Genomic DNA, 13,408 nt, shown 5'->3' with positions numbered 1-13,408 from the left:
GGATCCCAGTAGGCTGGCAAAGGGGAATGATGTGCTATTTTCAAAAATTCAAAACCCCAGTTAGATAGTGTAAATTAACTTATGTTAAAACTATGTAAAAAAAATATAAATAAATTTAAAAAACTATGTAGAGTAACCTAAATACCAAGTTTCTTTGCTTTTGGCTGCATTTTTTAAAATTTTTTTGAGTGTATTGTGGCAACATGGGTTATTCCATTCTTATCAGAAACTCTAGAAATTAATTTATTGGGAAAATTGAGTTATTAATAAATGAAGCTTGACTGCCAGAAGTGTTTCAGATGGAGCCCATGAGGGTAGAGGGAAATAATGGAAGGCAGTCCTTAATGGTAAAAAATTGGGGCCAGTCATTCGACCTTTAACCTTTTGAGTCCTCTTCTTATACTCTTTTTCACTATATCAGATTGAAAATAGAATTTTTAAATATTTTTGGTGTTATGAATTTCAATAGCTACTACTTCCCAACTTAGCAAGGCAGTAATTGAAAATTATATTCTTTAAGTTTTCTTACATTTATTTCCAAGGGTTTGTTGGGTTTTTTTTTGTTTCCAGCGAGGCAAAGGTTATGTCAAGGCATTATATAAATGATAAATTTAGGATGTTCACCTTTAAAAAAAACCCTAAATTGCCCCTTAATTCTCATTTTGTAACTAGCACTATAATTTTATGTAGTACTCTCTCTGATATGATAGTGTAAAGATATTAAAATTAATATATTGCTAGTATATATTCATTGACTGAACTTCATTGTCTATCTAAAAAATTAAAGCAATTAACTGATTCTTGAGGCCTCCAAAAAATCTGAATTATTTATATTATATAACATGGTTTTCATGCTTCTGATATTTTAGTATTTTCATGGGAACTACTAGCCTGCTGGCTATAATAATAATAAACTTAATAGTGTAGGTGATTCTAAAATTTAGTGTACTGGGTACTATTAAATAGCATTTAAGTGTGACGAGACATGTTTTATTAGGTCATTAACGTACACCCTGGGTGAATATAGAATCATAATTTTACTTCCTAAGGCGTACATTAATTCACAAATAAAACATGCCCTGGAGTGTTGTCTTATGACTGTAATACAGCTAGTATATTTTTAGTAATTTTTAAAATTTGTATCCTGTGATGCGTTTTGGGCATAGGAGACCCCATGCTTGCACTTTAATGTAATTATAAAGGACTACAAAATTTTACTCTTTACTTTTATCCTTTTTTTAAAAAAAGTTTTTTCACTATAGAACTTGAAAGATTTATTTCTCTAACTTTATAGCAGTATTTCTTTTAGACATAAGTTGGATTTACACGGTTTTAATAGATGATACTATTATTTTCACTTTTTCACATAGCCCTTAAGTTGAATATTTCCCTATATCTTGCAGTTATATTCTTCTCCTTTTTATTGAACTACCTGAGTAATAAAAGACGTTTGTTTCTATACTATTCCATAAACTGTTCCCAAGGAACTAAATATATTGCTTTGCACCTATTTAGAGCTTTCGAGTGTTCGCTGAGGGTAAGTTATACTTAGGTGTCTAGATAATGGTATTGTTATATTAGCGATCGCAGTAAATTAATTTATTTACTCCCTTTCAAAGAAGGTGTAGAGATTTTTTTTTTCCCACTACAGTGCGTCAGATATTGGCACAATACTATTACTTATGAAGTACCACATTTTATCAAAATTCTTTGTAGTTTTGATACCTTAAGGCATTTTTAGACATTTAAATTTTACAAAGTGTTGACACAGATTTGGGAAGTAATTCTTAGTCATGTTTGGTGGTTTCTAACTTGACTTTTATTTCTGTGCATAGGATTGTGGATAATATGCCAGTAACATGGTGTTATGATGTTGAAGATGGTCAGAGGTTCTGTAATCCTGGATTTCCTATTGGCTGTTACATTACAGATAAAGGCCATGCAAAAGATGCCTGTGTTATTAACGTAAGTTTGTGATAAACTAACTCTATGCTATTTTTTAAAATATGGCTTTTTGGTAGAAGGAGTCAATCTTTATCTGGACAAAAATTGTTATATTCATTGAATGAGTGCAGTTCAGATGTTCTGAAGGACAACTACTCTGTCCTTGTTTTATTTTTTTGGCTGTGGCGTGCAGGTTGCAGAATCTTAGCTCCCCGACCAGGGATAACCCGGGCTGCTGCAGTGAAAGCGCTGAGTCCTAACCACTGGACCACCAGGGAATTCCCATACCTAGTCTTTAAATTTAAGCCAGATCAACAATTTATAACTCTAGAACTAAAATAATTCAGATTCAGTTTAACATTTACTGGCAGTGTCTCTTATATGCTAAACACTATGCTATGGGCTAGGACTTTGTATGTTCTGACTCTGTTAAAAGTTAAATTCATAAATCTTACATATTAAAAAAAAGTTCATGGTTGACTGCCAAAAAGACATCATAATAAGTCCATGAAATTTGTATTGCAAATTTAAGTCCATAGAATATTGTATTGTAAAAGTTTGATATTATACCTGTTTTAAAAGGTTTCAATCTTTGAGGCCATTCTTTTACAATTTAACAAATAAAATAATAAAGTGAAGACATTAATTTAGAAAGTAATCAAAATTATTGGGGGTATATATTAAATTTTGTATAATGAAGTCAACCTGATTTAATCTCTTAATGAATATGACCTGGTAGTAGAAGTTAGCATGAGCTCGATCATGAAACTGGTTATTTGGTTAATGCTTTTGTGAGAGTTGACCAAGGACTCTTTTTTTTTTTTTTTTTTTTTTTGACCAAGGACTCTTGAATAATTTAGGTTATTGGTTTATTCTGAAGTTTTAAACTTCCATGGAGGAAAAGTGTTAAAATGTGTAACATTTAGCACGCTCATAACATATAATATTTAAAATTTTATTTGTTTTATTTTCTAAGGGAAAAGCTAGACAATAAGAGATGTCAGGTACTTTTAAAGTTTTATGTAAAAATTAAAACTTTAAAGAAGTGTAATTTGTACCTCTGCCAGTTAGTTTTGGCTTATAAAGAGTTTAAGCTTATGGAGGCATAACTCTCCCAGACTTCAGACAATACTACAAAGCTACAAAAATCCAAACAGCATGGTATTGGCAGAAAAACAGCCATATGAATCAGTGGAACAGAATAGAGAGCCTAGAAATAAACCCCCACACAACTATGGTCAATTAATATTCAACCAAGAGGCAGGAATATGCAATGGAGAAAAGACAATCTCTTTAGCAAGTGGTGCTGGGAAAGCTGGACAGCCACATGTAAATCAGTGAACTTAGAACTCTCCCTCACACCATACACAAAAATAAACTCGAAGTGGCTTAAAGACTTTATAACACATGACACCGTAAAACTCCTAGACAAGAACATAGGCAAAACATTTTCTGACATGTTTTCTCATGTAGTAATGTTTTCTTAGGTCAGTCTTCCGAGGCAATAGAAATAAAAGCAAAAATAAACAAATGGAACCTAATCAAACTTATAAGCTTTTGCACAGCAAAGGAAACCATAAGCAAAATGAAAAGACAGTCTACAGATTGGGAGAAAATATTTGCAAATGATGCAGCTGACAAGGGCTTAATTTCCAAAATATACGAACAGCTCATACAACTCAACAACAACAAAAAACAAACCAATCAAAAAAATGGCCCGAAGACGTAAACAGACATTTCTCCACAGAAGACATACAGATGGCTAGTAGGCACGTGAAAAGATGTTTAACATCACTGGTTATTAGAGAAATGAGAATCAAAATACTACAATGAGGTATCACTTCATAACGGTCAGAATGGCCATCGTCAAAAAGTCTACAAATAATAAATGCTGGAGAGGGTGTGGAGAAAAGAGAACCCTCCTACACTGTTGCTGGGAATGTAAGTTGGTGCAGCCACTATGGAAGACAGTATGGAAGTTCCTTAAGAAACTAAAAATAGAGTTACCATATGATCCAGCAATCCCACTCCTGGGCGTGTATCCGGAAAAGATAAAAACACTAATTCAAAAAGATCCATGCACCCCAGTATTCATAGCAGCACTATTTATAATAGCCAAGACATGGAAGCAACCTAAATGTCCATTAGCAGATGAGTGGATAAAGAAGATGTGGTATATACACACACACAATGGAATATTACTCAGCCATAGAAAGGAATGAGATAATACCTCTTGCAGCAACATGGTTGGACCTAGAGATTATCATACTAAGTGAAGTGCATCAGACAGAGAAAGACAAATATATGATATCACTTATATGTGGCATCTAAAAAAATGATACAAATGAACTTATTTACAAAATAGAAACAGATTCACAGACATAGAAAACAAACTTATGGTTACCAAAGGGGAAGAGGGGGGAGGATAAATTAGGAGTTTTGGATTAGTTGATACAAACTACTATAAATAAAATATAATAAACAAGGTTGTACTGTATAGCACAGGGAACTGTATTCAATATCTTGTAATAACCTACAGTGGAAAAGAATATATATATAACTGAATCACTTTGCTGTACGCCAGGAACTAGCACAACATTGTACTTCTATTAAAAACTGTACTTCAGGACTTCCCTGGTGGCGCAGTGGTTGAGAGTCTGCCTGCTGATGCAGGGGACACGGGTTCATGCCCCGGTCCGGGAAGATCCCACATGCCGCGGAGCTGTTAGACCCGTGAGCCATGGCCGCTGAGCCTGTGCTCCTGTGCTCCGCAACGGGAGAGGCCACAACAGTGAGAGGCCCGCGTACCGCAAAAAAAAAGAACAACTACAATTAAAAAAAAAAAAGTTAAAACTTACACATTTTTATGGGGAAGGATTAAAATTCTGTCCAAGTTCAAATTTTCTTGTTTTGGCTTATTTTAAAATTTTATATTTCGACACTTTTATAGCCAGTTTTCTACCACTAACTTTAAGTTCTGCTCCACAGTCAGAATTCCATGAAAGAGATACATTTTACATCTTTAACCATGTTGACATCAAAATATACTACCATGTTGTTGAAACTGGATCCATGGGAGCAAGATTAGTGGCTGCTAAACTTGAACCAAAAAGGTAATTATACAATAGATAAAAATAAATAACTGTAAGTGAAATTTAGATCCAAAGAATAAATATTTTGGGACCAATTAACTTTTTCCTTAATCAGTATTCTGGCATATAATTTGGTATTTTAATTGATTTTACTAAAACTTCCTTTAGCATGGTTTGTTATTGAGTTATGGGTTGCCCAGAGAAACCATACAAATATTTATTTTCCTGTCATGGTAAGTAGCCAGGGTGCCTTTTTGTTTTGTTTTTCAGTCAGTTTCTGACAGCTTTTCTATGTCAGCTTGGAATGGAGAGCATAAGTGGTTAGGACCATGTTCCCTTTTACAGTGGAAAAGCATTACCTCAGATATTTGTGGCTTTCAGAGGCCCAAATGAGCTGATTGGTGTGTCATTTCGAAAGTCTCCATGCAGTGTTAGATGCCAGTATGTGATAAGTCATTGAAAGGACATCTCTTCACATTGTCAGCTTTTTTAGTGTGAAAGTACTCCTCAGTTATTTGTGAGATGCTTCTTTGATTGAGTATTCTTTTCTTTCCATGACTCCCCACTCCCCCACCCAACTGATACAGCCATTTTCTTGTGCCACTAGTGGTAAAGCAATGCATGCCATAACAGGATGGCAGTTAATTTAAACTCCCTCAGTGTTTGTTTTGATTTCTTTAAAGATTATTTAATGCTCTTCAAGTAATGTTTTCCAAAGCTTGGTTCTTTGAGTAACAATTGTGTACACTTATAACTAAGCCATTTATTTATATGAAGTAAATATTTGTACTATTCAGTGTGATATGAATCACTTTTGACTATCAGCAGCATTGTGAAATACGTACAAAATCTCTAACCTTTACTCCATTTAAAAAAACTATTTTATCAGCATCTTGCCAAAATGTTTCTTCCCACAGCTTCAAGCACACCCATATAGATAAAACAGACTGCTCTGGACCCCCCATGGATATAAGTAACAAGGCTTCTGGGGAGATCAGAATTGCCTATACTTATTCTGTTAGCTTCCAGGTGAGTGTGATTTTTATCTTTAGTATAACTCAGAAATTGATTTTAAATTCATATTACTTAAACTAATTAAAAATATGATTAGCTTGTCAAATAGATAAGCTTTTAATGAGTTAATTTTTGGAATAGTTTGTCAGTGCACCAGGCAACATAATTGCCCTCGAAACTAAGTCTTCGTTTAAATAAGAAGTATGGGGAATTGGAGAACTGAGCCTGATTAAAAGTGTTAAGCCATAGGAGATACAAACAAGGCAAAAGGTAGAAATTAGGCATGAAGGGTGGTATGAAAGTGTCAAAGATGTGCAACAAGCATTTGGGCAAACAACACCATTTTTAAAATCAGGATTTGAGTGTAAGCTTAAATGGAGAGTTTCCTGATGGTAGATAATCTATATAGGTTCTTAGGTAATTCAAGGGAGTGTTTTCTTAGGAGGAAAGTAAAAGTTCATTTTATGAGAATCTTGGGCAATATTCCACCTCTATTTTTAATAAACTATCTTGGCAATCCAATATAGTTGTGACATTTACTGTCCCTAAATAGTGTGTAATTTTGCAAGCCTGGTGCAGTAAATTGTACATATTTCTTTCTAGGTATTAAGAGCTCAGTGTGGGTGACACCTGCCAGATGCTCAGGTACCTAGGTTATGACTTGACTCTGGTCTGGTTAGATGTCTTATAGGTATAGATAGATAGCATCAAAGAGAATAAAGAATAAGCTATTCCACTCAATTTTCTGAAAATAATTAAATACTCTAAAGCTCTAAATCTTGACATTTAAAATAAGCCTTTGCTAGTTAAGATTTAAAGTAAGACTTTAAAAAAATACAAGTAACTAGATACTTTTAGGAACTCTTGTTTTTTATTTACTGCTTAATTTTATCCTAATTTTCCTGAGACTTGAGTAAATCTAGGTCCATAAGTCTCATGACTAACCCAAGTTATGATAATGAGGAATTGTATCTATTGACTGGAATGTTAAGCTGTGAATGGAAATTTTTGGATTCCTAATACGCTTCATTGGCAAATTCTTATTTAAAGAGTGTGTGTGTGTGTTTTTAAATCCCTCTAGGAAGATAAGAATATCAGATGGGCATCTAGATGGGACTACATTCTGGAATCTATGCCTCATACCCACATTCAGTGGTTTAGGTAAGAGTATAGAATTAATCTTCTTTATGCTCTGTCCTTATTTTATTCTCTGTCCCTTTGAACATCCCATTCACTCTGATTCTCCAGTTATTCAGAACGCTGGGCTTTTGAATTAGATAGACTTGGATTCAGTCCTGGCTTTCAGTCACTGGTTGTGAGTCAGGCTAGATCACCCAGTTTCTCAGAGTACATTTCTTTATCTAGAAATAACCTGTCTCATGGGACTATTCTGAGGATTGAAGAAGGTAATGAAACAGAGCATTTGAGCACCTTACCAGGCATGGAAGAGGGCTCAGTAGACAAGCCGCTGCGGCTGTTACAACTGTTTATTATTATTCTCTAAGCATGACTCAAAACTTTTATCTAGAGAGCTGTTCATGGTGCCATCACTCTCCTTTTCCTACTTTACTGACTAATCTTTTTTGATACTCATTAATTTACTGAGTAACTTTTTCAGTAGATTTCTTGAGGGTACAGACCAGTCCATTGTTGATCCTTGCAGCTTATGTTGCCCTAATTTGGGCACAGTAGTTATTAATGTTGACCGTGGAGAAAAAAAATTCTAGTTCTCAACAGACCACAAAATTATATAAGTATATACAGTTATGTATCCACTAGAAGGCCGTGCAGCAGAACACAGTTCATTGAATTTGTTGGATTTTAGGTCAAGTTTTTAATTTGATTAATGCTGTTTTAATGTTACTCAATAAATAGTTTTTAAAGAGTTTTGCTGTTCCAAAGATTAAACTGTAGATTAATCCTAACATGCTTATTTCTGCAGCATCATGAATTCCTTGGTCATTGTCCTCTTCTTGTCTGGAATGGTGGCTATGATTATGCTACGGACGCTGCATAAAGATATTGCCAGATATAATCAGATGGATTCTACGGTGAGTGAAACATCTGAACTGTTCTTTGGTCTGCCGAGGATAGTCTTTATTTTTTCATTGAAAAAAATTTAAATAATAGCTTTAGACAGAATCTACTTTTAAAACATTCTTCTCAAAAGTTACCCTGAATTCACATTTTCAAATAAGAAAATGATCCTTAAGGATTGGTTTTCTGTAGAAATTTAGTGACCGCAGCTCTCAGAGCTGAACTGTTCACAGCCGCATCTGCATCAGTAGAGGTTGCAGAAAGGGTGCAGGTGCACAGCTCCAGCTCTGCCCTCTTTTCACTTACGTGCCATCAACTCTGTCAGAGTCTCTATTTCCAGCAGACATTCCGTTTGTGAAACAGCAAAGTTGAGTAGAATAGCTCCCAAGCAATTTTTATATGTGTGTATGTTTAATTTTTAAAAATTAATTTTAACTGAGTTTTTATCATTTCAACCTTTTGGTGGATTCAAAGTAATTAATGCCTCAACTTCATTTATTTGCATTTTAAGTTGCATAATGTTTTACATTTTATACTTTTTAATTTCCTAGCAGCTCTTTAACAAAATTTCCACAAGAATCACTACTTGTAATGAATACATAAAACTCAGATTTTCATTGTTTTCTCTTCCCCAGCTTCTTAGCTCCCCCCATCTCTGTCTTTTTCTAATTAGAAAAAAGAACATATTAATGTTTAGAAGCTTTTTAGCACTTGAACTCCACAGTTTCTTTTCCATGATTTTATTGGTTGTATGCCTTATTAAATATTTGATTAAAATAATTTCACAATACTCTGTTCATAATTGACAATTCCAACTAATTGCTGAGTTAATGGAATTTTTTTCTTTATTTGTACAGAGGTGGCCTTGGGGTACAGGCCAGGAAACCCTATTTCCAGTCTTGCTCCCATTCTTTCCCTCCTGCCAGTCTCTTATCATAGCCATCAGAGCGTATCTGTTCAGGGTCATTTCACTCCCAATGACAGCCCTCCAGTGACTTCCACTGCACTCAGTGAAGCCATAGTCTTTACAGTGGCCCGCAAGGCTCTGCAGTAGCTCTTGGAGCTCTGCTCCAGCCATGCTGGTTGCCTTGCTGTTCCTCAGACACCTCAGGCGGGTTCCCATTTCCAGGCCTTTACAGTTGCTTTTCTGTCTTCCTCAAGTGTTCATCCCTCAGAGAGCTCCCTCACGTGCTTCTGGTCTTCACTGAGATATGATCTTCCCGGTGAGACCTTCCTCACCATCCCATTAAAATTACATCCTCTCCACCCACACCCCACATCCATACTTCTTATCACCATCTAGAGTACTATATATTTTACTTATTTTGTTTATTGTCTGCCTTTCCAATGAGAAGGTGTACTCATGAGAAGAGGAATTTTTCTGTTATACTCACTGTAGTACCTCTGGTGTTTTAAACAGTGCCAAGCATATAGTTGGTGATCAACAGATATTTGTTGAATGAATGAATAAACAAATTAGCCCTTGATGTACCAGACTTGATTCATTGCTGGGCTTATGTTATGTTAAAAAAAAAGAAAAAAAAAAGGTATCCAAGGACTCCCCCAGATCCACCCCATCCCCCCAAATTGAGTGAGGCCACAGCAGGAAGCAGTACAAGCATGAGAAGTTGAAGTTCTCCTTTGGGCCCGTGCTTATATCAAGTTTTTAACCAATTGGGACATTAAACCTTGGGTCATGGTGAACCTCAATCTCCTATGTATTAAGCCTGGATTCTTGAAGGGGGGCAAAATGGTTCTAGGTTAGTAAATGCCTTCTGATTCTCAGCAGAATCGAGTAGAAATACTCTGAAGGAAAGTCTCTCAAATTTGGATTTGCAAGATTCCCCCATTTAAGGTCAATAAAGTATGATCTATTAATCAGAAATTCACAAAAATTTACAATAAACAACAAATTTACACCAGGTCCCAAAGATTTCAGACATTAAGATTATTAATGACAGAGTATAAGATATATGAAAAAGTAACAGCTATGATTTTCCAGCACAGATGAAAGATAAGAATCCATAGATAAAGGATACACAATATATCCAAGGAATAAATAAAATGAAATCCACACCTAGATCAACTGGCCAAAACCACAGAACACCATAGAAAAGAGATCTTAGAATCAGCCACAGGGGAAAAAGAGTGAACATCTGCAAAGGAAAAACAAGTAAATTGGCCATGGAAGCTCAAAACATAATATTTTTAAATTGGTAGTGAGAGAAATTAACTATTTACATAGAATCATGTACTCAGAGATGCTGTCTTTCAAAAATGAAGGTGAAATACCTTTTTCAGACTAACAAAACCAGTTGACCACAAACACACCTTCACTTGAAGGAATGTCTGTAGAAATACTTTAGCAGTGAATCAGTCTGTCAGACCTGAAGGAATTACTATAGAAATACTTTAGTAGAAAATAAATAAATAACAATCCTAAAGAGAGATTTAGGAGGATTGGTGAAGAAATTCCAAGTAAATATTTTCTATATATAATAATAATGAGTCTAAATTTGGAGGTTAACAAAAGTGTATCAACAAAGAAAAAATAGATTTGATGAATAGTTTTGGATAAGGGGGGTGGCCATCTAGAAAAAAAATAAGGTAGATTCCAACTTTATTGCTTATATTGAAATGATTAATCTAAATGAAAATGTGAAACTATAAAACGCTAGAATGTTAGTTTTTAAATCTTGTCTACTGCTCACAAAGATAGAAATTTGAGTGGGAATTTGGGGGAGGGATACAGATGTACCCTGGATGAAATGTTAAGTGAGGAGGCTGAAAAAATACCAGGGACCAAATTTTGAAGGACTTCTAAGCTGTGCATTCTGAAGGTCATTGAGAAGCTGTTGAAGAATATTAAACAGCAGTGACATGGCCAGATTCATGTTTCAGGAAAATCACTTTGAACATTATGTGGAGAATCGTTTGGAGCCGGGCGATATTGGAGGCACAGAGACCAGTCAAGAGACTGTTAGAGAGTTCCCAGAGATGGGGGATGGTGGCAGGGAAGAAGTAGGGAAGTGGGCAGATAGATACAGAGGGTGTTCAGGAGGTGGGATGGAATGCTGATCGACCAGTTGACTGTGGAGAGGGTGGAAGAGGGAGAGAAGCCAGTGAATGACCCCACATTTCTGGTCTGAACCACCTGATTAGTTGAAAGGATCTTTCTGGTTCTGTATTGAGAATCAACTGAATGGAGACAAGGGCAGAAACAGAGACTAGTTTAGTGAATTCCGTGAGAGCCAAGTGAGAAGGGATGGTTTGAACCAGGGGCTAGTGGTGGATCCTGTGGATATATTTTAGAGCTAGAACTGTAAGAATTGTTAAAGGATTGTATGTGAAGCATGAAAAAAGTAAAAGGAGGCATCAAGGATGACTCTAAGGTTTTGGGGATTGAGCAGCTGGAAGGATAGAGCTTTTATCTACTGAGGGAGAGTGCAGGTAGAGCAGGTAGAGGCGGGGAGAGAGAATCAGTTCCACTGTGGATAATTCTGTTCAAGGTGTCCATTAAACAGCCCAGTGGAGCTGTTGATTAGGCAGATGTGTATGTGTGTCTGGAGATAGGGGAGCAATTTGGGCTGGTGACACAAGCTTATTAATATTTTCACAGCCAAGCCTACTATACAAGCAAAGTAGCTATGAGACCTAATACCATTTGCTTGTTTTGGAGATTAGTAAGTGTAGGTTAAGAAGACTATAGAGTATGACTTAAAATCGCCATCAAATTGGATCATAAAGCTTGACTTATTAGACTAGAACTAGGTATCACATTATCTTTGTATTACTTTTTAAAGTTTCTCAGTAACTATATTTTTAGACCTTAACACACAACATTCCTTTCAAAATAATTCAAGAAAGCTATATAAAGCTCCATGAGTCAAGCTTTATACTTCAAAACTGAAATAAATATTAACATTTGTAAGATTTTTTTTTTAATTTCCATATCCGCATATTCAACAGTGAACAAACTGTCTAGTTTTCTTGGTGATACCACATGGCACTTAAACGATTTTATTCCCTTTTTAGGAGGATGCCCAGGAAGAATTTGGCTGGAAGCTAGTTCATGGTGATATATTCCGTCCTCCAAGAAAAGGAATGCTGCTGTCAGTCTTCCTGGGATCAGGGACACAGATTTTAATTATGACTTTCGTGACTCTATGTAAGTGTTAAGTGAAAATTACAAAGTAGAAATTACTTTCTCTAAATAATTATTTGAAATCCAGTTTTCCTAAGTTATAGCCAGGCTAGGTTGTTTCTGAGAGTCCTCTTGGTTCTCAGAATCTGTGTGCTTTGGCCGTAAGTGACCTGGGGCAAGGTTAGCTGTGCCAGAAGTTGACTCTTCATGCCTCCCTCACAGCTGCATAGAGACCAGGACTTTGTTGTGGGAGCACTGGAGCTGCAGATGACTAGATCCTCAAAGACCATCTGGGTCTGAGTCTGGGCGGCCTGGCAGCAGGGTCACACAGGTTGACTATCCTGTCCCACCAGAGCATAAGGTTTCTTGGCTTCCACTGAGAGAGAAAGGAGAAGGGGATGGGACAGGAAGCTCTTTGTAGACCTTTCCGTCTTGGCAGGATTTAGGAAGCAAGACCTCTTTCTTTCTCTAGCAGTGTTCAGGAAAGATCTTCCTACACAAAAAGTCTCTCTTCCTTGTGCCACCTGAAAATCTTCAGAAATTTTATTAAGGTTTTGTCAATTAGGACAATCTTTTTCTTCTCTTTTTTTAAAAATAGAAATCCCTTAGAGGTATTCATCAGTTGCAGGAGTGGCTCTGAGACTGTTCTCTGGAAATATATTAATGCCATGGTCTTCCAGGTTTCCTAGTTACAAGAGAAAAAGCTGTTTATGAGAAGAATTTTCTGAATTATGCATTTGTTTCCCCATATTTCCTTTATTGTTGCGTGCTACTGATGAACAGTAACACGTGAATGTTACTAGAAGAATTCAGAAACCACTGACTTTTCAATAATTTTTTTAGCAAACATTTGTTCTTATGTTTGATTGCATATTAAATACCTAATACTATAATCATTTTCTACTAGTAAAATTGTTCTAAGTTTTTATGATGCAATTAACCACATAAATGTTTGGGAAGAGAATTATCAATGCCAGGTGTCTGGCACCTGAATAAGTTTGGGGTTTACTGATTTGCACCTTTCGGCTCATTTTGAAGACTAACTAGAACATATTTATCTACTAACAACTTAGATAAGGAGATGCCGGTGTGATGGGTGAGGCTAGCATTTGTCAGTATATTACACTGAAGAGGGTACGTTGGGGAAACGAGTCATGAAGGAGGTTTGGACACAGGC

At 35.8% G+C, this 13,408-nt stretch overlaps 1 protein-coding gene across 1 annotated transcript in view; it reads left to right on the top strand.

The window, feature by feature from the left end:
• The window catches only part of TM9SF2 (transmembrane 9 superfamily member 2), a 57,377-nt gene that overhangs the window by 25,150 nt on the left and 18,819 nt on the right, over positions 1–13,408 (top strand). Inside the window, exons 5-10 of the mRNA XM_029210168.1 lie at positions 1,836–1,965; positions 4,933–5,057; positions 5,954–6,065; positions 7,132–7,211; positions 7,993–8,101; positions 12,123–12,255. Of these exons, the coding sequence (XP_029066001.1) occupies positions 1,836–1,965; positions 4,933–5,057; positions 5,954–6,065; positions 7,132–7,211; positions 7,993–8,101; positions 12,123–12,255 (689 nt within the window). The remainder of the gene's footprint in view (positions 1–1,835; positions 1,966–4,932; positions 5,058–5,953; positions 6,066–7,131; positions 7,212–7,992; positions 8,102–12,122; positions 12,256–13,408) is intronic.

Source organism: Monodon monoceros, unplaced genomic scaffold, assembly GCF_005190385.1.
Source record: "Monodon monoceros isolate NGI ecotype Baffin Bay Population unplaced genomic scaffold, NGI_Narwhal_1 Super_Scaffold_8, whole genome shotgun sequence".
NCBI classification, from domain to species: Eukaryota; Metazoa; Chordata; class Mammalia; order Artiodactyla; family Monodontidae; genus Monodon; species Monodon monoceros.
The sequence above is the reverse complement of the archived record's forward strand: the minus strand, read 5'-3'. Positions and strand labels throughout refer to the sequence as shown.